General features: G+C 52.5%; 2 protein-coding genes, 1 long non-coding RNA gene and 1 pseudogene across 3 annotated transcripts in view; 2 read left to right on the top strand and 2 right to left on the bottom strand.

Moving 5' to 3' along the window:
• Positions 1-277: 277 nt before the first annotated feature.
• Positions 278-14219, bottom strand: RAPGEFL1 (Rap guanine nucleotide exchange factor like 1). Its single transcript, XM_040497436.1, has 15 exons — positions 13311-14219; positions 10427-10505; positions 9368-9503; positions 9042-9139; positions 6557-6669; positions 6145-6312; positions 5324-5421; positions 5095-5217; positions 4402-4580; positions 4225-4315; positions 3621-3671; positions 3189-3276; positions 2939-3003; positions 2494-2548; positions 278-2257 (listed from the first exon to the last, which is right to left on the bottom strand). The coding sequence occupies exons 1-15, from the start codon at positions 13828-13830 to the stop codon at positions 2133-2135; spliced, it is 1989 nt and encodes a 662-aa protein (XP_040353370.1). The 5' UTR covers positions 13831-14219; the 3' UTR covers positions 278-2132.
• LOC121044938 (uncharacterized) lies at positions 3611-5611 on the top strand. The gene is made up of 2 exons (XR_005797550.1): positions 3611-4231; positions 4929-5611. It is a non-coding gene; the product is annotated as an uncharacterized LOC121044938 (long non-coding RNA).
• Positions 14220-15961: 1742 nt separating the features above from the next.
• On the top strand, positions 15962-16058 carry LOC121045212 (uncharacterized; annotated as a pseudogene).
• Positions 16059-17437: 1379 nt separating this feature from the next.
• The window catches only part of CASC3 (CASC3 exon junction complex subunit), a 22081-nt gene continuing 15799 nt past the window's right edge, over positions 17438-23719 (bottom strand). Inside the window, exons 8-14 of the mRNA XM_040497435.1 lie at positions 22382-22446; positions 21826-21940; positions 21457-21555; positions 20987-21201; positions 20240-20362; positions 20035-20098; positions 17438-19146 (exon numbers count right to left, since the gene is read on the bottom strand). Coding sequence (XP_040353369.1) covers positions 20075-20098; positions 20240-20362; positions 20987-21201; positions 21457-21555; positions 21826-21940; positions 22382-22446 — 641 coding nt within the window. The 3' untranslated portion in view covers positions 17438-19146; positions 20035-20074. The remainder of the gene's footprint in view (positions 19147-20034; positions 20099-20239; positions 20363-20986; positions 21202-21456; positions 21556-21825; positions 21941-22381; positions 22447-23719) is intronic.

Genomic DNA, 23719 nt, shown 5'->3' with positions numbered 1-23719 from the left:
TCCACCTTATGGTGTTAGAATTTAACAAGATCCCATGTCTAGGGCACCTGGAACATGGAAGAACTCAAACTTCCACTCTTCCAAGTTCCAGACACTATGTGGCAAGTCTTAAGAGGCTGGCACTTTTCCCTCATCCACATTTTAAAAGTCTTTCCAGACTTTCCAGACTGAGAACAGCCCTGCTGAGGGGCCCAGCACACTGAGAGGCGGTCCCCTCTCCCCTCTCCCCTCCCTCACCCTCTCCCTCAGAGAAACAGAATGGATAACAGCAAGCAGCTTGATTCATAGACTTTATCAGCTTTTTCTCCAGCCAGCGGCTTCTGCAGACAACCGAGCCTGTACGGTACACACGGTTCACTCTGGCAAAGTTGGGGAGCAGCGGGGCAGGCATCACGACTGGGGGCGGGAAGCAGCGAAGACTGGACCAGTGGGCCCCAGTGCTTGAGGAGGGTTGTGGGATCTGTGAGAGAAGGCTGCTGCGTGGGGTCAGGAGGAGGGTGGCCCAGGGGGAGGAGAGCACGTGTTAAGCTGCAGGGAGGAAGCAGGGAGCGGGAGGGGGGCCTATGGTCACCGTCCTTGGGGGATGGAGGTGGTGGGACACAGTGCCGGTGTATGTATGGGGAATGAGGGGTCCATAGACATCTTTTGTGGCAGGAACGAGACAGACCACTGTATAAAAGGGACTGTACAACATAACCTATGATACAATGTTTACATATGATACAAGGCTCTTTCCCTCTTTGAGTTTTAAAAAATAAATTTACAATTCCAGAGCTTTTGGTAAAAAATATATACACCCTCAGAGCAGGAGCAGCAGCTGTTTTTGCTGTTGCTGCTGCTGCCTCTTCAGAAGAGAAAGAGGTGGCGCCAGAAAGGAGGGTGAGGCTGTGCCAGGGAACCTCACCCGGTAGCTGCCAGGAGCCCTGCGCCCCTCAGCCCTGGAGGCCCGTGTGGGAGAGGGAGGGGAGACAGAGAGGTATTAAAGGCATCACCACAGTCCAGTGTGGCCTTTACGGTCTCAGCCATTCCCTCCCCTCACTTCTGTGGGCTACCTGCCCAGGGACAGGGGTCTGCCCCACCCCAGCTCTGATGGGGAGGACCAAGGGGGAGTCAACACAGGGAGGAGGATAGAGACCATGTTGTTGGTGTCCCACAGAAGAGCCAGAAGGAGGGGGATGACAGCTCCCTTCTTAGCAGTAACACACCCCAAAAGAAGGAGTGTGGGCAGCAAACACCCCCAACTCCTGATACCACCACATCCTACCCCACAATGCAGAGGAAGTGTCCTGTAGGCAGCTTAGGCCTGTGTTTCCCTGAGCATCTCTTACCCTCTCACCAGAGCCCACCCAGAGACCCTGGGGAGGCGTGAGTGGAGGACTCCCAAGGGCTGACAGGTAACCCCTTCCCCCTCGCTGCTGCCCCCTGCCCCACGAGCAGCTTCACCCACAGGCTTGGGCACATGGGGCAGCACAAGGAGCTGAGCAGGGAGTGGTGGGGGTGGGGACAGCACCCCGCACCATCACAGGGCCAAGTAGACCAGGGTAGCACCAAACAGAAGGACCCCTGCTACACACAACACCCTCCCTCAGTTACAGATGTGCTGCTGCTTCTTAAAGGGGGACAGGTGCACACACGCGCGCGCGCGCACACACACACACACAGACACAAGGGCAATATAATATTCCAGGAGGGGTGCATCCAGGGGTCCCAGCCCTGACCAGGGAGAAGCCGGCCACGGGTGGAGAGGAAGGCTGCCAATCCCTTCCACAGTTCCGCTCTGTCTCACAGACAATGTGGGCAGCTTTCCTGTCTGCGTGGGAGGAGGAGGTTGGAAGCTCCGTCTCTGGCACAGACCTTGATGAGAGGGGGCAGAGGAAGGAGTGTTCTGTCCCCCATCCCTTCGAGGGCAGGACCCAGCAGAGTGCGGTTTTGGCTTGAAGGAGCAAGGGGGAGAGGACTTCAGCAGGATGAACAGGCTTATGAGCCCAGGGGTAAGTCCATCCGACTCTTTCCTGAGGGGCAGGAAGTTGCTCCAAGGGAAAGATGTCAGAGGTGGGTTGGGATAGCGTGCAAAGTGCTTGAGTGCCAGGTGCCCAAGGACCCTGGTGGGGCACTGACCAGAACCTCTGTTCTCACTGACTATTAGCCTCCAGCTTGTAGGAGAGCTCGAAGAGGAGGTTCTGGTTGTCGATGACCTGGAACTGGCGCACATAGGCCTTGGTCTGGAGGTGATGGGGGGATGCCTCCATATCCAGGCCTGGAGGTGTGACAAGAGAGAGGCCTTCAGGCTCCCAGCCTCCCTTCTTGCTCTACATGCCTACCAGCCAGAGAAGAGGGGTGTGGATTGGGACAGGAGGGTCCCTAGAGAGGCCAAAGAGAGGATGGAGAGCTGACAAGTTTAAGGAAATAAAGAATTGAAGACAGTCTCCTCCCGGAATCCTCCCGCTCAGTCAAAGCTCTACCTGTAAAGCTCTTAGAAGCCTGGGTACTCACAAAGGGGCCGGCTCCGGTATTTGCGGATTGTCCTCACCTTTTCGGCCACTGAATGCTGGGAGATGACAAGAAATGAGCCCTAAAAAGGGTACAGAAAGATGCTCCCCCCCCCCCTCTTAAGCTCCCCCTGGTCTATTCTCCAACTCTGCTGGTTTGACTCCACTCCCTCCAGGGTCTAATTCTGGAGGGTCTCTGAAGAACCAAAGAAGGGGTGTAATGGGGCTGGTGAGGGGAGGTAGAGTTGCCCCCCCCCCCCCCCAGCTCCCTGTCAGCTTTGTGGCCTGTGGGCGTGTTGCCACAGCAATGGCAGCAGGGACGGTCAGGAGTCTGTCAGGCAAGCTGGGCACCAAGAAGGAAGGCTGCTGTCTTTAGGGGGCTGCCAGGATTGGGGGGGGGGGAAGATGCCAGCCCCTGCTCCCGGGCCAGGGTAGGCCGTGCCACTCACCAGCTTCTCAATGTTCACCAAACCATCAACAAGAGTCTTACTCCCCTCATGCAGGAAAGTCAGGTCTAGGGGAGGGAAGAGAAGCAAATGTGAGGAAGAAGAGAGGAGGTGCAAAGGGCCCTTCCCCTCCCCCACAACCCCTCAGTGTGGGGCTCCTCTCCAGTGGGCATTCAGAGCTAAGTGGCAGTGGTTGATAGCCGGAACTGGGGCACAGAGACTGTGGCCAGAAGAGCATGGGATTGACTCTCACCTTTGAGGATCAGAGGCACAAAGGGAATCACAGGAGGTTTCATCTTGGAGATGACTTCTCGGTAGCTTTTGTGGTTCCTGCAGGGGTCCTGGCATTCCGCAGAAGAGAGGTTAGGGCACACATAGTCCCAGTGTACCTCAAAGATGCCCCCTACTCCTCCCTCATCCCCCTGCCCTAGATCCATCTCTGATCAGAGAGAGGTATGTATGGGTGTCTAGCTGGGGGTGAGATGGGGAGGAGCTTGACTGTCCTCCCCTCACCTCCAAAGCAAACAGGGCAGCAATTCACCCACCCTTCCCCCTCCCAGCATGCCAGGGGAAGGGTCTTGGGCACTAAAAACCTTAAAGGCAAGCTTGAGGAGGAAGGTTTGTGGGAACAGAGGGTCTCTGGGGTGCAAGCCCAGGGGCAGATAAAAGAGCTGAACCCACTCACTGTCAGGTTCTCAAATTTGCGGAACAAATTCTTGAATTTCCCGGGCAGCTTCTGCAGAGAGTTTGAAGGAAGGAGAAGGAATGTCAGATTGGAGCTCCTTGCGTTTCAGGGGACCTCTGGCTAATCCCCAGGTGTCAGAGGGGGAAAGGGCCCGGCTATCTTGCAAGGGGCTGGCAAGCTGGTCTGGTGGGTAGGGAAATAGAATCAGCTCTTGGTGAGGTCTGGGGAGCTTGAAGCAGCCCGGAGGAATGAATTATTCTGGGGAATTCGAGCCTCTGCGTTGGCATTGCCACGCACAAGGGGCCTCACTGAGCGCTGGCTGGAATCCAGCATCCAAGTCTGCGACCTGGCCTGGGCTGCCTGCCCCCCTCTCCGGCGGGGATTCCGGCTTTTTACTAATTTGCGCAAGGACAGGGCGCATTAACCTAGCGGCGTGCCCCGGGCCTGGATCTGCCAGAAGAGGGCGCCTCCTTCCGCCTGGCACAAAGGCTCCCTAAGGGCCAGCCGCACCGCGGGAGGCAGCACCGGGGTGAGCCCGGCAGGCCAAGATCCCCGAGCCGGGCCAGCCCAGGCGGGAGGAGAGGAGAGGGCAGCCATGCATCACCTCCCAGGTGAGCCGCAGGCGGCTGACAGCGGCGTTGTCCAGCCCCATGACCACGGCGTAGAAGGACAGCAGGTCCTGGTTCTGCTTGCAGCTGCGGGGGTGGGAGGCGAGGTCAGCGCGAGGTGGGGGGAGGGGGGTGGTCTCCGCGCTCCCCCTCCGCCGGCTGGCCGCACTCACATGGCCGCGATCTTGAGGAACTTCTTCAGCAGCTGCGCGCGCTTGCCCGGGGCCTCGCACAGCAACACCTCGGTGGCCACCCAGTGCGTGACCTCGCTGCAGCGCTGCAGCAGCAGCTCCAGGTTGGCCGTCTCCCGGCGGCCGCGCTCCCCGTGGAACACGTAGTCCACGAATTCCAGCTGCACCCACGTCCGCGTGGCGGAGGGGCCGCCGGGGCGTGGGAGGTGTGCGTGGGCGGGAGGTGGATTGGACCCGAGGAGGCAAAGGCAGGAGGGCAGGGGTAGGAGGGGTGGAAATTAGAAGAAGCCGGGACAAGACGGGATGCAACAGAAATGGGGGAAGAGGGGAAGCACCATTAATAATACTCTCCCATCTACTGGGCGCTTATTTGGTGCCAGGTCCTCGAACCATCTGATAGACAGTATTGTCACTGCCTTAATTTCTCTCTTTAGTAGAGAATATTTTAAAGATACCTTATCTGGTTAGACCCACTTTACTAAGGACTCTCACTTTGCTGCTTTTTTCAGATTGGAGACATAAGGCTTAGAGGGTCTGGGGGTGAATTGCCCGAGGGCACCCCGCCAGCCACCTTCTAATGCAAAGTTCAGCTGCACACATGGCCCGCCTCCAGGACCCCACGTTGGCACATTTCTCCCTCCAGGCCCCCAGCCCAGCACCACCTTCAGTCCCCACCTCGTGCACACATCGAAACAGCTCCCAGTGGAAGGCAGTAAGGTGGTTGGCGACGTCCTCAGGCTCCACTCGGTGGATCTCTGTGTCTCCAGGGGAGACCTGGATCTCCTCGGGGAGGGGCATCTGGTGACAGGCAGGGGCTGGACTCCACTCTGGGCTTGTGAGTTTCTGCCCCATAGTCCCTCTGGGCCCTCACTCCCAGCCAACGCCCTTGTGACGGAGTTCTTACCAGCGCCTCATAGCTGTCGCGGGTGCAGGCAAACAGGTGACTGTTGATGCCCAGCGTGGTGAAGACACAGTCTTCAGTCGGCTGGAGAAGGACCTTCTCTGCAGGAGAACGAGCTGTTCTGCCTCAGCCCTGGCTATCTGCACCCTCACACACCCCAGCCACTGTCGCCATCCCATCTAGAAACTCCTAACCCTGCATGGACACATTCTAGACGAATGGGACTGCTGTTATCACCAGTTTGTGCCACATTCATCTGAAATTTTCAAATAATGATTTCCTCAGCATTCATCACCTTCTTTTACCCCCCAACATTCTTCCACAGCTCTTCTGTCATTCTATCATCCCCATGATACTGGAATATTTTTTCCCTTGCCTCAGAGGAAAATAGGATTCTGGCTACATTGCAGGCTCTCTGCCTTCCCACAGGGATTGGAGGCCCACCCTGTGTTTTAGCCTCAAAAACGTAGCCTCCAGGAGGTTAAAGAACCAGATCCCAAGATGAGTAAGAGGCAAGCACCTAGATCACAATCCAAGTGTCTTGGGCCAGTGCTTTCCAAACTTTAATGTGCATAGGAATCACCTGGGAATCTTGTTAAAATGCTCATTCTGAGTCAGCAGGTCTGGTGGGGTCTGAGGTGCTGCAGTTTTAATAAGCTCCCAGGTGATGCTCATGTGGCTGGCCCCAGGACCACGCTTCAAGTAGCCAGGGCCTAGAATTTGTCTTTAGCCATGCCCCAGAGCCCTGGGCAGGTGAGTTTCTCCTCTCCTGCCTGCCCCCCCCACCCACCCACCCCCCCAGCCCTGCTGTTCCTGAGCCTCACCTCCGGAGGAAGCCACAGCTACCAGGATGAGCGAGTCCTCGCGCCCTGCAGGCTCCTCTGAGTACTGCAATTTCTCTGTCACAGAACCCAGAATGTCCTGCACTGACGCTGAGAGGCGGCTGCGTATGGTCACGTAAGAGTGGTCAGGCATGTAGACCCGGCAGAAGACTGGGCAGAGCCAGGAAGGTGGGTTTTCATTAGAAGGCAGAATGGCAGTATTGGCATCGTCCCCTCCAGGGCACCTCTGTTCCCCATCCCATCTCACCCCTAACCCTAAATTGGTTAGCTTCTGAAAAAGATGCTGGAAACAGGACAGGTTCTACAACATAAGGAGAATGCCCCAAATCCAGAGACCCCAGAGGGCCCTCTGAGCCACCCTGGAAGCTCTGCCCCTCTTAGTGCCCCCACTCACTCTCATCAGAGCCCCGGAAGGCCACTCGGGTCTGCAGACAAGAGTCTATCCGGCGGAAGTGGCGGAACAGTGGCTTCACCTGCTTGCTGGGCGGCTGGCTTTCCTCTGGGATCCTGACATGGACACAGCTGGGCGTCAGGAAGTCCTGCCAGGCATATGGAGCGCCAGGCAGGCAACATCAAGCAGGGACATCAGAACTGAGTCAAGGATGCACCAGTACCAGGTTCAGAAAGTGATGAAGGAGGTCAGAAGAGAGACAATGAACAGCATGGGACAACAGTCCAGGTGACCCAGATCAAATGCCACCTCTTTCGTGAATTCTTCTCTGATCTACCCCACCCACCAAGAAAGGTCACTTTTTGGCTTTAACTGCCGTAGGACACTGGGCTAATATTTGTTTACGTTCGAATCTTATCTCTTCTACAAGGCTGAGAGCGTTTGAGGGCTGGGCTTAGTTCTTCCTGAAATTTTTTTTTTACCCCACAGGCCTAGCACACTACTTGGCACATGATAGGTGTAGGTCATCCACTGTTTGCTGAATTTTGCTGACAAGAACCTCACAGCCTGGGGGGAGACAGGTGTGTATACAGCTACTTCTAACACGAGGCAGGAGGTGTTAGGTGATATAACAAAGGTACAAGGAGAGTTCTGTTGGTATGAGGCAGGGAGAACTTTCAGCAACAAGATGGCATTTGGGTTGCCTGGGTGGCTCAGTTAGTTAAGCGTCCGACTTCGGCTCAGGTCATGATCTTATGGTTCATGGGTTCAAGCCTGCTTGGGATCCTCTGTCCCCTGTTTTCTCTGCCCCTCCCCTGCTCGTGCTCTGTCTCTCTCTCAAAAATTAAAATAATAAAAACATTTTTAAAAATTAAAAAAACACAAGAAGATGGCATTTGAGGGACACCTGGGTGGCTCAGTCGGTTAAGCATCTGACTTCGGCTCAGGTCATGATCTCATGGTTCGTGAGTTTGAGCCTTACATCGGGCTCACTGCTGTCAGCTCAGAGCCCACCTCAGATCCGCTGTCCCCCTCTCTCTCTGCCCCTCCCCCATTCGTGCTGGCGCATAGGCTTTCTCTCAAAAAAAATGAATAAACATTAAAAACAAAAAAAGATGGCATCTGACTTGGGCCTTGAAGGACAACAGAAAGAGAAGTGGGTATGGGGGAGTCCTTCTGGAGTGGACCACGCAAATGATGGTAGGAAAATGGGAGAGCCCAGGAGTTCAGGGGTGTATAGGGAGTGTCATGGGGGCTGGGAAATGAGGTGGGAAGCAGTGGCAGAAGGCAGAAAGGCAAGGGCGTTCATTGAACACTGTGCAAGTATGTTGCAATTTTGTCTTCTAGGCAATTGGGAGCCGAGGATGTGTTTGGAATAGGAGCAGGATGTCATCAAACTGGAAAGATCTCTCTGGTTTCAGCATAAGAAGGGAGAGGACACAGGGTACCTGGGTGGCTCAGTGGGTTAAGCGTCTGACTTCAGGTCATGATCTCAAGGTTCATGAGTTCGAGCCCTGCATTGGGCTTTCTGCTGTCAGCACAGAGCCCGCTTTGGATCCTCTGTCCGGCCCTCCACCCCGCCCCCCCCCCCACCGCCCCGCCAACCGCCCCTCTCTCTGTTCCTCCCCCGCTCTCACTCTGTCTCTGTCTCTCTCTCAAAATAAATAAATATTTTTAAAAAGTAATAAAATTTACAAGAAGAAGAAGAAGAAGAAGAAGAAGAAGAAGAAGAAGAAGAAGAAAGGAGCTGAAGCCCTGGACAGGAGGCTGTGGCGATCGATACTCCAGGTGAGAGATAATGAGGCCTAAATGGGGGTTGTGGCGGTAGGGATGGAATGGAAAGAAACTGAAGTGGTCCAAGGGATGGGTGGACAGACGGACAGATGGATGGATGGATGCAGTGGAGTCCTGAAGCGGGCTCACGTTGGCTCATGACAGCAGATTGTGAAATTTGGGGGCGATTCTGCCTACTGCCTTTTAAAAAGCCATGAAAAAAAAGTTTCATAAACTTTTAGCCAAATTATTACCACAAAAGGTAGTGGCCTGTTTTACTACATTTTGCTATTGTCTGTGCTTCTGAGGTTATTTACCTCTCTTGTATTTGTGTGGTGAAAATCCTACCTAAGCCCTGCTACTGCTCCTCCCTTCTCTGCCCAACTTCACATTCGGTGACATCACGTTGGTTGCTTTAAAGCAGCCAGTGAAAGAATTTACACCATGGGAATCAGCAAAAGCTACAAATCAGGGCTTTTTTGACCCTGATGTGCTGGTTGTTAAATAGGTACCAGTACACCACTGGATCAACAAAGAAACGGATGGGACAACAGACAAGGATGCCACTGGAGGCCGTGCTTTGTGCTACCCTCCAGCAAGAGAAAGGGGCTGAAAACTAAAACCGCATTGGAGTCAAAAGGCCAGAGGCAGTCCCTGTGATAGAGGAACAAGGGGACTTCTGTCCTGTCCCCTCCCCCCAACCCATTCCCCTCACTTTAGCTCCACTGTTTCCACAAGCTGGTGCAGCCTCAGTGTGTCCTCTCGAAGGTCCTGGTAAAGGGACTCATCCTTCATAATCAGCAGGTACAGATCCTGGGGAGCAGAGGAGAGAGAAGGTGAAGGCAGGGGTGTCATCCCAAGCATCACTATCGGCAAGGGCTGGCGCAGGGTCTCCATGCCTTGGAGCACAGAGGGACCGTATAAACTTAAGGCCCACAGGCATCTTCTTCCAGGTACCCAGCTTGAGGAGTATGGCTCCTTCAAAGGGGTCCCCTTCCAGAGCTAATAGCCTGCTCACCCGCCTTCTCTTCCCAGGCCCACCTTGATGATGCGGCCGGCCCCCTCTTCCTCCTGCAGCAGCCCCTGGTAGGTGTCCAGGAAATGAAGGAGCATGGCTAGACAGGCTTGCTTCCGACCCAGCCCCTCGGGGCCCTCCATGCCTCCTGCCCAAACAAAGCTGACCCCTTAGTTAAGAAAAAGCCCCAAGCAGGGAGACCTGAAGAAACTGGGAAGGGAGATGAGAGGCAGTGGTTGCTTAAGCCCTCCCAAATGCTCTCTAGGCTTGGGGCCAAGAAGAAAGGAGATCCAGGTGTCCCTGGAGCCAAGACCCCCTCATGCCTCAGCCCAGGTATTTTTCTCACAGTAGGTGTGGATGGCATCCACTTGACCATATCCATCTGACCACATCCTGCCTGTTTGAATTTCACTTGAGGATACCCTACCAGGACCCACCCAACCTCTGACTGGCCCATAACCTGGAGCTGGTAAAGGCCAATGATCCTTACCACAAACCTGACCATACCTCAGTGTAAGGCCCGGTGTTTCTAAGAGAGCCTATGGTATTCTACACAGTGGCCTGACATTTACAATTAGATCCTAAAATAACTCAGCAAGAGGCCCTATGCTTACATGAGACCCTATGAATAGCTCAGCCAGTGGCTTGTCTCTAGCAGACCTTACTAAAGCATAGCTGTGACCTGATGTTTACATCGGACCCTATAATAACTCACTGGGCAACCAGATGTTTAGAGCAGCAATCCAGTGGGGGAGAGAGGCACTCTTAATAGAATAATAACACCTTACACTTGCAGAGGGCTCTGCAGTCTCCAAAGCACTCCCACATCTACTATCAGATTGATCTCCACAGCAGCCCCATAGGTAGGCAGGGCAGGTGCTATTTACCCCCTTTTACAGAAGAGGAAACTGAGGCTTTAGGAGGTTGAGTGGTCTGCCCAAGGTCACGCAGCTGCTGAGTAAAACCCCTGGAATTGAAACCAAGGTGTATTTTCTAGGGAAGAGTGGAGGCCCTGACATCACACATTGGGTAGGGGGAGTGGCTTCCTCCCGACCTCCCCTTTTGCAGGCTCCATAAAAGGATATTACTGGTGTAGCTCCTGCAGAAATTTCTCCGTGGGGAGGAAGAGAGAATGGGTGAGGACGATGTCATCCAGCAGGATATCTGTAGAGATCAATTGGCACCACTGATGTCAGGCGGGCACTTGTAGGGCCCGACTGGACACTCACTACCCTCCCCCCACCGCCGCCTCCTAGAGTGAGTTCTCCTTAGCCAGGCTGGAGCCCTGGCCACCTGCCCCGTCATGCTCTGCACAAGCGCGCACGCACACGTGTGAAGGTTCTGGGCAGCCGCTGCGGGGGTGGGGTTGGCAGCTGCCAAGGCAGCTGGAGGGAAGGAGGGGGCGCCTTTTGGTCACGCCCACTTCTCTTCAATGGATGTGGGAAGCTGGTCAGATAATATAGCAAACTTGAGATCTGCCCGAAAAAAAGAGGTAGACCACAGTAGTGTCTCTAGACAAAAAGAACTTCCAAACAGAGGTTAGAGTCAGTGGTGTGTGTGTGTGTGTGTGTGTGTCTGTGTGTCTGTGTGTTCATCCCTCCTGCCCTCCCTACTCTCTACCTAACAACTTTGAGTTCCAACTAGGCAGGTGAGAACCAGCCCCATTAAAAGGGAGAGGGAGTGATTGCCCTCTCCTTGATCCCAAAAGCCTTTAAGAAGAAACCGTGTGTCCCCCAGATGCCCAGAGACGGAAGGGTTAATGATGGAAGGGTGGAGGGGAGTGGCTCTCACCACCCTTTTCCCCTCCACACCCCCATCTGGGCCTGGCTCAGCCAGTCAGCCAGGTACAAGGTCGCCCTGACTTGCAGCCAGCCCTGGGGTGGGGCAGGGCAGCCTGGCACACACAGACAAGCAGGGCGCAGGGAGGGAGCCAGGTGTCCTCACCAGGACAGGTTAGGGCCAGGTCCCCAGACACTGCCCCCAGACAAAACCAAGTCTTCTGAGTCCCTTGGCTCACCATGCCCTGGCCTCTGATTCAAGCCATGAAGGTAGAAGAGGAGAACCAACACAAGATCCTCTATTTTAACTACTGCATTTCACAAATGAGAAACTGAGGCCCAGAGTTGGGAGGGACTTGCCTGGAGCTGGAATAGGAACCCAGACTCCTGAGTCTTTGTTCTTTTCTCGATCTGCCCGAGGCAACCAGAGTGTCGGGGTAGAGCACGGTGGGGCTGCTTAGATGTTTGTGAGCCTTTGGCTGATTTGGGAATAACTTCTGTAAGTCCCCCTCACCTCCCACACACCCTGGGAAAAAGCCAAGATGGCTTGAGAACATTGGTTATATTGGAGAATATCAGAGTGGTAGGTTAAACTAATTCTCATTTACTAACTGGTTCCCCAAACCAGTTACTCTGGGGATCTAGCTTGCCAGCCCAGATAATAGGATGACAAGCAACTCAAGAGTCCTTTCCCAGGGGAGACCAGGCACAGTGTGTGGCACGAGGCCCCTGTGGAAGGGGAAAGACCGTTTCTCCCTTTTCCTCTTTGCCCAGCTACCTTGCTATGCTCTTAAAGTGAGGCTGAGAGCCCCAGCCCCGACCTCCGGCCCCAGGGATGGTGACAAGGAATAGGGATGCCCAGCATCGTTCCTATCTATCTCACAGGAGAGCTCAGCCAGAGCAAAGGAAGAGGAACATGGGGCAGAGTGGGGGAGATGCTGCTATGGGGGCTACAGTTTGGCGTCTGTCTCTTCCAAGCCAGGCTCTGGTCCAATGCACAGCCTCCCCAGGGAATGTGTCATAGAGACACAGGGTGTGTGGTGTAGGCGGGAAGTTATGGTTAGGAGAGCTGTGTGTGTCTGATATTTTTCTAATTAAATCCAAAAGGTGTCAGCTCCCCAGGGCAACGGCAGCTGAGCCAAGGAGAGGGCCCAGGTCTTGAAAAAAATCTAGGGGGTGGGGGATGGAGTCCCATTCCACATGCCTAGGTCCAGGCTCCCTACAGAGATCTGAGAGCAAAGTGTGAAACCCCCACCTTGAGGCCCTCAACCAGGGCTCCCCACCCTCAGACCTTGCTGGGCTTAGTGAAATACTGAGAGGCAGACCTAAAGACCCACCAGCCTTTTACCTCCACCACCAACCGGCAATTTGGGGTCTCGGTTTCCTCAAAGTTCCCTTAGTAGGGGTGCTGGTGGGGAGTGGTGAAATAGTATCATCGTTTAGGGAATAAGCTTCTCAGGGTGTGGCTATTATTTTTTAAAGAGGCCGTATGCTGAGGCCTACCTTGGGAAGGGCAGGAGTTGGTGGAGCTCAGAATCCCCTCCATGCTGCAGGGTCCTGCTGTCTGTCTGCCCAGCCACCTCTCCCCCAGCAAACACCTTCTGAGTCAGCCCCCAACTAGAATGCCTCCTTCCCCCTCAAGCTGCTAAGGACAATGCATCCCTTTGCCGGGCCGAAAGGCAGCTTGGGCCTTGCGCCTGTCTGGCATTGCCCCACTGAGTGGGCCAGCCCTGTGCTCTGGGGTTTCTAGACAGAAGCAGGGACTCCGGGAACATCTCTCAGGTCTCAGGCAGCACCTCTTGGAGTGAGGGGTGTGAAGCACGGTGTGCTCTGGGCAGCTTCCATCTTAGGGTGTCAGGCCTTAATTTGGGGCCACAGTAGGAGGTAGTCAACCTCCGGGACCCATGAGAGTCTGTGGGTAGAATGTCCAGGGGAAAGGAAGGGTGGCTTGAGGTTCAGAGAAAGAGTTCGCCTTCTTCTCCAGCCAGTGGGTGAGGCTGCTACAGGGAGGAAGGTGGCACAGCCACTTCCCTTCTGCAGAAGGGTCTGTTCCTCCCCTAGGCCGCTGCCCCACTTCAGCTGACCGCTCGGCCCCACACCGAGGCTCCCGCCATGGCGCCACCCCCACTCTCCAAGGGCAAGGAAGAAGAACCGGGTAACAACCCCCAACTCCGGGATGGAGGAGCCTTACCTGAGGCGGCGCTGTCCCTGGTGGCCCCTCCAGCGAGCCGCTCCAGAACCCGGTTCAGAAGATGCTCCGGCCGCTCGGGGGCGCCCAGGGGGGCCCAGGGCGGGGAAGTCAGGGGCTCGCCGGGGGACAGCTCGTCAGAGGAGTACGAGGAAGGCGAGCGCAGGGGTCCCCCTCCCCCGAGCGGCCCGGGCCCTGGCACCTCCTCAAGCTGCAGCCAACAGGGCCCCCCGCTGCCGAGCTCCTCTGCGACCCCCGCCGGCTCTCCCCCTTCCTCTTCAGGGGGCGGCTCCAGCCCCGGCTCGGCGGGGGGCTCCCGGAGGAAAGCGGGGAGCAGCAGGCGAGACACGCTCTGACGCCGCTGCAGCGGCCGCAGTCCCCCGGCTGGACCGCTGCCCCCACCAGGTCCCCCGCCCCCGCCAGGCCCACCGCAGGTCCCCGGACCCCCGCCGGGACCTCCCGCCACCGTTCGCCCCGCCAGCTGCGACGTCTGCTTCTTCAAAAATTTCTCCAGTGGCTTCATGCCCCCCCCCCCCGCCCCTCTCCTTGGGGCCGCCGGAGGACCCAGGTGTCCCAGGCGCGGGCGGGGGGGGGGCGGGGACACGATGCTCAGAGCCGGAGGGGCAGAGCGGAGGGCCGTGCCAGGCGCTGGACTGGGGGCCAGAGGAGCCCGAGGCTCGCTGGCCGGGGTCCAGTGGCCAGTGGCCCGGGGAGGTGCCAGAGGGAAGGAGTGTCCGCTGTTAGTGGCCCCCCATGCCGGTTGCAGCTGGCACGCGGCCCAGAGGGTGGATAGGCTGCGGGGCCAGTGCCCGGGGCTCTGCGCTCCTGGGCCGGGCTGCGGCGGCAGAGACAGCGGGCGGAGCGCAAAGCTGAGAGAGGACGCGGCGGCGGCGGCGGCGGCGGCTGCGCTCCTGGCCAGGGGGGAAGGTGGCAGAACTGAGACCGCGCCCCCTCTTCCAGTCTCCGCCCAGTCCCCGCCCCTGCCCCTTCTGGCCCGCCCCCTGGCCCGCGCGAGGCTTGAACTTGGGCGCTGGGGCTGGCCGAGAGGGAAATAGTGAAGGGCTGAATGGGATTGGCTTCAGAGCAGATGCAGAAATTAAGGGCAAAGGTGATGGAGTGATTTAGCAATGGAGAGAGATTCCTGGCTTGGGGGCTTACAGGGGCTCTTAGTTTCATTTCAAAGAAGTAGGGCAGGCCTGTGGCCTGCAGACTTGGGACTTGTACTCAGGTGAGACCTACAAAGATTGCTGGTTGGGTGTCCATCACCCTCAACCCCGACACTATGCTCTGTTGCTATATTTGTGATTTGTATCTTCCTTCTATAAGAAGGGCTGGGAAGGCCTGAAGTGGATTGGCATTGGCACTGGGGGCGGTGCCCATCTGCCCTTTCTGGTAGGGCACAATAGGTGGTGAAGGCCTGCCTTGTGAGAGGCAGGTGCTGGCAGGCAGGTAGGAGCCAGGCAAGGAGCAGCAGCAGGTTGTGGCAGGTCTAGTTGGGGTGAGGAAAAGAGACAGGAGGCAGAGGGGAGGAGACAAGGAGCACAAGGGCACCTGAACCCAGCCAGCAGCAGGAGAAATTAGGACTGTGGAGATGAGTGACAAGCTCCAGAACTGCCAGCCAATATCACTTAGTGTAGAGCCCCTCCAGGGTGGACATAGCCATGGAGTAGGGCAAGTGGTGCCAATTTGCACTCTAAATGATCTTTATTCCTGATGCCTGTGCCTGGAGCATTCTGTCCCTAAAGATACACTGCCCCAGAAAGAGGTGGGTATAGAGAAACACTCAGTGTAAACACATCAAGGTTAAAGTAACAAGGTGGGGGAGTGGCACCAGGTTCCAGAGAGATTGAAGCTCCTTGGACAATGCCCCACCCCTGTTTACCGTGCAGGGACCAGGCAGGGACAGGAATGCTAAAGGCTGGGAGTGGTGGTTGAACTGCAGGGTGTGTACTCCACACGTGTCATCGTGTGTGCATATCTGGTCCTATGTGTGCTAGAGCATGTGTTTACAGAATTAAAGCTTTGCACACCCATCTGTTTGTGGATTTCAAAAGGGAACAGTAAAAGGGAAAGAGCAGTTTTGGCTAAAAAGCTGGAATAGAGATCCGAGTATCAGCTTGCTGGGCTCCCTTTATTGGATACCCCACTATCCCTGGGGTTAAGAGGAGAAACTGGCTGGAGTGGCTAAGAGCTCCCCAGGCATTTTGTGAACCAAATAAGAAGAGGAGAGGGCTCCACTCCGAGCACATGCCACAGTTACCAGATTAAGCTGGTTGCCTTGGTAACCTCCTCTCTGGGCAGGATTTGGGATTGTCAGTTAGGAAGGGGAAAGATTTGGGGAGTGTGGAGGGTGTGGGGGCTGGAAATAAAGGAGGCAGAGACACTTCTGGAAACTGAAAGCTTGGGGAGCAGGACCCCAGCACCCCTGCAACTACTCAAGGATATCAGGCAGAGACTGAGTTCAAGGACTTGAATGAGGAAGGAAAGCCAGCATGGAGTGAGTCATGGCCCTCCTAGAAGAGTGGTTCTCACCCCAAGTGCACATTGGAATCCAGGGGAACTCAACAATACTGATGCCCAGGCCACAGTCCAAATCAATTACATCTTTGAGGTGAGGCTGAGGTTTATGGTATTTTTTAAAAGATCCCCAAGTGGTGCTCACTTTGGCAGCACATATAGCAAACCTGGGATGATAAAGAGATTAGCATGGTCCCTGTACAAGGATGCCACGTAGAAGATCCCCATGTGATTCAAACAGCCATGGTTGAGAATCACTGCCCTAGAGGGACAGCCCAAGCGGGCTGTCGATGCTAGGAGACAACTTCAGGATTCTAAGACCTTACCCATAAGGTAGCAAGCCTGTGTGTTGACCGCGCAGGGGAGAGGGGGCTGGCATGGAAGAAATAGAGGGGAAGAGAGTGATAGGATTAACAACTGTGAGAAGATGGAAGCAAAGAACTCTGAGAGCCCAGCCCATGGACTTCTAGAAGGGAATAGGGCAAGGCTACATAAGGCTGATCTGCCCCTCATACTTGCTTTCTGCCCACTGAAAGGCAGGCTGGTAGGGCAGAGAACCTGGGGGCTTTGTTGAGTTTGAGTTTCTTCTTGCTGAGCTTGTTACCAGGGCAACAGAGAGCAATGGGATCTAACTGCAGGACTGGGGAAGCAAGAGGCAGGGGTGAGGAGGAAACATCTTAACAGTCATCCCTCCCGCCAGTGTCCTACCCCCAAGGATGCCTGGCATTCTTTGCATGACCCCCAGGAGATCAGGGCCATAGTTACCCATCACCCTGTGGGGAGGAGGAAAGCAAATGGACACGACTAAGAGGAATTAGGGGTAGGGGGAAAAAGAATCATGGTCCTCTGCCTCAAGCAGTAGCACCAAGGGATACAGGGGGAGTCCCAACTGTTTTAAGGTATACCATGATGTCCATGCCCCCGGTGCACAAGGATTTGTGGTCCAAGAACAGATGCCACTAGCTCCACATTAAATTCAATTGCTCCCCCCACTGGGCATCACCTCTGTAGTAAACTTCAACCCCACCCAGGATCTGGAAGAAAACAGTCACTTCGAAGCTAGGAACTGGCCTGCACACATCAGGGGCTCAGTGAACTAGATAACCAGCAGCATTAGCCACAGCTGATGGTCTCAATAGTTCCGCTTTACCTTTACTAAGGTTAATAGAAGCCTCCCTCTTAGGCTGTGGTTCTTGATACTTCAGTGCCAGAGTGTCTTTACAAGAAGAAAGCTTAGCTACCTGTGCCTCCCCCTGGTACAGTTGTATTGACTTTGGGCACATTACCCTGGGAAGGGAAACTCACTTGCCAAACACTAACAAAGGTGAAAGGGTAACTACATGTTCACGTGGGTAAGTTGCATCTCACTAGTTTTTTCTGTCCCTGATGCTTCCAATCAAAGGGACTGAATAATATCCTGGATCCATGTGGCAATGTAGTTAGGATAAGATAGCCAATGGGGAATACAGATACAACTGTGGGTTCCCCACCTCTCAGGGCTTCCACTTCATAAGTCTTGAGTTGCCTTGAGTTGTGACCGCAACTCTGGGGAGTCAGCAAGTTCTCTACTGTCCCTCCCAAATCAAGACTCATGCAAAACACTGGCAAAGGAGCCAAGTTTACAGTCTAAATTTTATTATCTCCAAGTCACAATGCTGATCACAAATGTGCACCCTTTAAAATAGTAACAAACAAACAAACAAACAACACCACCACCACCACACATGGAGAAATTCTTGCAATGAAACACAGTGGACCAACAGAGACAACTGTCACAGTGTCTTAAGGTCTGGGAATCTGGGCATGCTGCCCACAGGCTTGAGGAGACATCTTCAGGTTTAAGGCAAAGGGAACAGCCTACAAAAGGCACAACCACCAGCTACCCCTAGAAGAATCTCTCAGTTATTTCCTCCTTGGGGGTTACAGCTTGAGTGCCTCCCCCCCACCCCACACCTGTGACTCAAGAGTGGTTAGGTCAGCTCTTGGAGAGAATAGAGACAGTGACATTACTTGGGGAAACACAGCCACCACCATCTCCCTCAGGTTCTGTAGGACAGGGACAGTGGCCAAATTACCCCTGGCAGACACAAGTGCTGCAGTAATAGGGATCTCTTCCACAGAGGCAGCAGGGGAGTGGTTCAGCGCCATGGATAGGGAAGAAAAGGAAGAGGAGTCCTTGCCCCGAAAATGACTGGCTTCCTTAGGCCTGAAGCCCAGATGTGGGATCTTCTGTTTGCAGGGACAGGAGCAGAACTTGGGGAAAATCAGGTAGTAACATCTAAAACACTAAAAGCAGGAAAGACATGGAGAAGAGCAACTGCGAAGTATAGGGCAGACCACTTGCTGGACAGTATCTGCCTCTAGAGAGATGTATTGGTCCACAGCAACTGGAAAGGGGGTGTGGTAGGAAGGATGGAAAGAAGAGAAGCACAGGGACCTCTAACTCCACTTACCTCCAAGACTGAGCCCTGAGGACTGTGTGAATACAGACCCTTAAGGGGCAAAGGCTTACTCCACTCTCCCTTTCTCACAAGGGCATCTGGACTGCCATCTCTCCCCACTGTAGAGACTCTGCCCTCAAGTAGAGGACTGACACCTACACAGTACAGGGACTGATGGAGGCTCAGACTCCTGAAAATCGAAGTCAAGACGAAGGGCTCCTACCACACACTTTGAACTTTTCTCCACAATGAGACACTCTGTGGACGGCTCTGCTTCGAGGGTTAGAGGAAGTGAGAGAATCCAAGTACAATAACAACGGCCAGACAAAAATGAAAGGCCACCTCTTTAAAGACTTGGTGGGGGAAAACTGGCTGGTAAAACTTCAATTATCTGGGATGCAGGGAAAGAACAAAAGGGAACCCAGAGGAGCTAGCAAATCAGAAGAATGAATGTCTCATTTAAAGGCAAAGAGAAAAAGAAACTAAAAGAATATTAATTTAAGAATAATAAGCCAGGCTTTACAAACGAACGTCTTAGGAAACAAAACATACAGGAAGGAGCTTCCCTGGGAGAAGACACTTGAATTTCCCAGGAAAAAGTGAAGAAGAGTAAAAGACATGGGCTTCTAGATGTAGACCCAGAAGCCTGAGCTGGCTGGACCTCTGCTCCTCTGAGCACAGCCAACTCAAGTAAAGAGTGGAGATGGGAGGAAGTCCACTTGTTTAGCCCCTTCTCCAACAGAGTCTGTCCTCAGAGGAAGGCAGGGGTCCTCCTCATTCAGCTGCTTGCTGGTAGGAGCCACCCTATATCTTTGAAGCCCTCCTGGTAGTAAACAGCCAGTTGTATTTCTCTTCTCTCCTGGGTTCTCACCTCTGCTGTTCTGACAGGGGTGGGGAAATGGGAAGAAACATCGTTAATGGACCTTCTGGGCATTTACAAGCTGTTTTCAAAAAGCCACGTTTCTAAATCATGTGTTTTATTATTATTTTTTAATGTTTATTTATTTTTAAGAGAGAGAAAGAAGGAGAAGGAGCACACACGAGTGAGAGAGAGAAAATTCCAAGCAGGCTCTGCAGTACAGCAGAGATTCTCTCTCCACGTCTCTTTCTCAAATAAATAAACGTTAAAAAAAATAATAGTAAAGATAAAAAAATAAAGTCCCTAACAAAGCAACAATAAAACCCCTATGATCTTTCTCCATGACTTTTAGAACTGGCTCTGCTACAAACACCTCAAATTTAGATTTCCCTTTCCTTAAAAAAGAATGCCCTGCATTTTTCCCTTGCAGATTCCCAAATGAAATTCTGCCAAGTTAACAATGGTTTCTGCTTCAATCCTGCTCAATGCATTCGCAAAACAAAGCGGCTGGCAAATTTTGAGACTCCTTTAAGCCTCCCCACAAGATATCTCATGATTATAACTTAAAGCATTAATTAGGTGATTGTTAAGTAAATAAGCATGAGCATTAGTTTTAAGAATGTTATAAGAGTTGGGGCGCCTAGGTGGCTCAGTCGGTTGGGCAGCAGACTTAGGCTCAGGTCCTGATCTCACGGTTTGTGGGTTTGGGCCCTGTGTTGGGGTCTGTGCTAACAGCTCAGAGCCTGGAGCCTGCTTCAGACTCTGTGTCTCCCTCTCTGTCCCTCCCCGGCTCATGCTCTGTCTCTGTCTCTCAAAAATAAACATTAAAAAAAAAATAATAATAATAAATAAATAAATAAATAAATAAGATTTAAAATGTTGTAAGAGTCATAGTACATTGTACACTTACTTTTATAGGATGTTCGATTTAAAATATTTAAGAACTCATATTAACTGGAACCCCTGCTTACAACCTGAAATAATAAAGTTAGAATTTGTTACCAGTCGTTAAAAAAAAAAAAAAAAAAAAAAAGGCCATGGAGACACACTCAGAAAAGGAGAGAAATTTTCTAGGGGAAAGGAAAACCCACTGATGTGGGAAGCAGCTTACATACCTCAGGAGGTGGGGGCTTAATGGTGACTGGCTGGGGAGTCCTCCGGGGTGGGGAGGGCTTTGGCTGCACCTGCTGCTGGGCAGGGTTATAGTAGGTCACTCCTCCATATACCTGTGATGGGGCCTTGGGACCCCAATAAGTCAGAAGAAAAAGTTAGGCAAACTCACCCTAACTATGATGAACAGGAAACATTATTTGGGCAGGAGGCATTATTCGGGCACAAAAATAAAAGTACTGGGGAATTTTTAAATCTCTAAGCTGCCCCTTAAAGTGATCATTCATTTCTATCTTACTATCTTTTAATTATGTTCTGGTTCTTACTCCTCCAAAGTATTGCTCATCTTTCTCTAATTCTTACCATCAGCTGAAAAATGGAAGAGGCTAAGCTCAGTGGTGACACCTCACATACCAGATGGTGTCAACCTGTTGGGAGTTAAGCAGCACAGGAAGGGGTAGGGCTGGTAAGGATAATACAGCTTCTTTACTCAATTGAATAACAGACACAGCCACCTAAGACATACCAAAACACTTCAATGAAATACCATTCAAGAAACAGAAGGCAATAAACAGACGATGGGCATTACATAAGCTGCATTTCCAGCTCCTGACCACCAAGAGGTGTCCTGGTGTCACATGCAAATCAGTGGCATCGAAATGTTTTCTCAAATTCCTTAAGCATTCTTCCCATATCACCTCCTTGTCTGAATTAAAGGACGTGTAGAAAAATCTGCTCATTAGCCATCTCACCTGCGTGTTAGGATATAGATGAGGAGGCGGTGGGGGAGGCAGTGCCCCTGGAGCATAAGGGTAGCTAGGATTACCAAAGTTCATGACGCCTGGAGCAGAAAAGTAAGTAGGAGCAAGCAACTGCTGAGGTGGTGGCTGTCCTGGAGACATGGACACTGGTGGGGGATAGAGGCCCGGATTGGGGAGAGGTGCCGGTGTCTGGTGGGGATGTAAACCTGGATAAGAAGAGGAAAACAAAAATTAAATAGAAGATAACACCATTTCCATGGGATGGCTTGGCTGCCCTGCTCAGCACAGAAAGACTCAGGATGAAGTCCTCAGGATGGACCCAAGAGGAGTTTGTTGCTCAAGCAGCCAGAGTGGCCAGCCTTGTAAGCAAGCAGCACAGAGCTCAGGAGGATGGAGCTTGTGAAGCCCCCAACACATATCCTCACGTACTGGAAGCATACAAGCAGAGGTGCAAAGCTTACCTGGGTGGGGAAGGTGCATTTCTGGCTGCACAATCATGCCCTGAGGAGGCAGTGGGGCAGGGCTGTCACCATGGGTATAGATTGGTCCCTGGAACTGCACTGTAAAATATCACATTGGGACTCTCATAAACCCTCACTCTTCGTATCATATGGATAAGTCTCCTTGTCCCCCAAACCCTTTAAAAGATGTTCTCAGTTTTCCATGTGAAGAAAACAGCAGCCAGACAATGTTTGATAACCACTGTGAGAAGTCAGAAGGGAAATTTTAGGAGTCAAGAGGCTGGTCTCTTAATTCACTTCATCCTGCCAAGAAAGGTGCCTAACAAGAATTAAAAAAAAAACAAACAAAAAACCCCCAAAATAACTCACATGGATCATAGTAATGTCCTTCCATGATACTGATGTGCACAGGAGGGGCAGGGGGCTCCGGCACAGGTCTCTGCCGCTGAGATGAATAGCGTTTGGCTCGCCCACCCTGGACACCCTGAAATAACAAGGTCTGAGCAAAAAGACTCCCAGAGGGCTGACTCTCCTATCAAGTCCCACCCTCCTGTAGGTGCTGCAAAACACACCCTTGGTATATGGCACATATTTAAACAATACTGGCAAAATGAAGGGGTTATGGTTGGCTCAGTTGGAAGAACATGCAACTCTTGACTTCAGGGTCATGAGTTCGAGCCCCACATGAGGTGTAGAGATTACTTAATAAAAAAAGCTTAAAAAAATATTTGCAAAATGAATTGTAAAGCCAATGAGAAACATCAAGATCTGAACCTAGACCCTCTACCCTTTCTGGAGAGCCAAATTAAAAGAAATAAGGGTAAATCAATGGGAAAGCAGACTCCAAGGCCTTATCCTGGTTTAAACAGTGAACAACTGTTGCATGCAGCCCGCTCCCCCAACTACTCCCTTTTCCTTTCTGTACCATTTCTTCCATCCGGTTAAACTGAGGTGGAGGTCCTGCTCCCATGTGTATGTGATTGGGCATACCTGTAATATACCAAAAAAAAAAGTCATGGCTGCAGAGTAGATAGATGTTGAGTAAGACTAAAGAATACAACATGTGGAATTGTTTTATTCTTTTAAACTAACAAAATTCTTTTTTAATGTTTATTTATTTATTTTGAGAGGGAGAAGGGGAGAGACAGTGAGGAAGCACATGAGTTGGGGAAGGGCAGAGGAAGAGGGAATGAGAGAATCCCAAGCAGGTTCCACGGTGTCAGCAAAGAGACTGATGCTGGGCTGGATCTCAGGAACCATGAGATCATGAGATCATGAGCTGAGCCAAAATCAAGAGTCAGAGGCTTGCCAACTAAGCCACCCAGGGACCCAACAAAATTCCTTTTAAACTATCTCTGCCTCCTGTCAATACCAGCATTTGGAAATCTGTCCTCACTGCCTGCAATCTTAATATAGCAATAAAGTCTTTGAACACACACACACACACACACACACACACACACACACACACACACACACTTCAATGAGAAAGTGCAAGTTCAAATTTCTCCCACCAAATACTTCCTTTTACAGAATGCCCAAGAGTTATAATTAGCACAGTACATTATCAAACGTATTGAAAAATCTCAGCCCTCAAGTTTCTGAACATAACTGGACATTCTGTGAATCTGCCCAATTATTCTAGGCCATAGAGGTCTAGGATGGACATTTGGGAAGATACTGCCCTCTGGCTGAAAATGACTCAGGACAAAAAAAGACATCTTCCAATGGTAATAAGGTATCAGTAGAAGGGTATACTTCTCCATCCAAAGATCAACTCCAGGTCCAGTTTATACTACATTGGTTTTTGGTATTCAAAAATGCACAGGGGTGCCTGGATGGCTCAGTAGGTTAAGTGTCCACTCTTGATTTTGGCTCAGGTCATGATCTCATAGTTCGTAGGTTCATGCCCCACTGTCAGCGTGGAGCCTGCTTGGGATTCTCTCTTCCTCTCTCTTCCCCTCCTCTGCTCCCTCTCACTCACATGCTTTCTCCAAATAAACAAACAAAATCATGCACACCAGGGAAGGATGCTGAAACTCCCAGTCCAAATGAGGATTTCCAATCTTTAAGTTCAAATCAGATTTCAGAAACTAAGGAAAAGAGGGGCGCCTGGGTGACTCAGTTGGTTAAGCGGCCAACTTCAGCTCAGGTAACGATCTCACAGCTTGTGAGTTCGAGCCCCGCCTTGGGCTCTGTGCTGACAACAGCCCAGAGCCTGGAGCCTGCTTCAGATTCTGTGTCTCCCTCCCTCCCTCTCTCT

The sequence above is a fragment of the Herpailurus yagouaroundi genome, unplaced genomic scaffold (assembly GCF_014898765.1).
Source record: "Herpailurus yagouaroundi ecotype Mexico unplaced genomic scaffold, PumYag 189, whole genome shotgun sequence".
Taxonomy (NCBI): Eukaryota; Metazoa; Chordata; class Mammalia; order Carnivora; family Felidae; genus Herpailurus; species Herpailurus yagouaroundi.
The sequence above is the reverse complement of the archived record's forward strand: the minus strand, read 5'-3'. Positions and strand labels throughout refer to the sequence as shown.

Coding starts and splice junctions, on each gene's coding strand:
- RAPGEFL1 (XM_040497436.1), bottom strand. CDS start 13,830: ATGAAGCCACTGGAGAAATTTTTGAAGAAGCAGACGTCGCAGCTGGCG. Junction 10,506..13,310: donor CAGGGACAGCGCCGCCTCAG/GTAAGGCTCCTC, acceptor TGATCTCTACAG/ATATCCTGCTGGATGACATC. Junction 3,277..3,620: donor GCAAATTTGAGAACCTGACA/GTGAGTGGGTTC, acceptor GCGGAATGCCAG/GACCCCTGCAGGAACCACAA.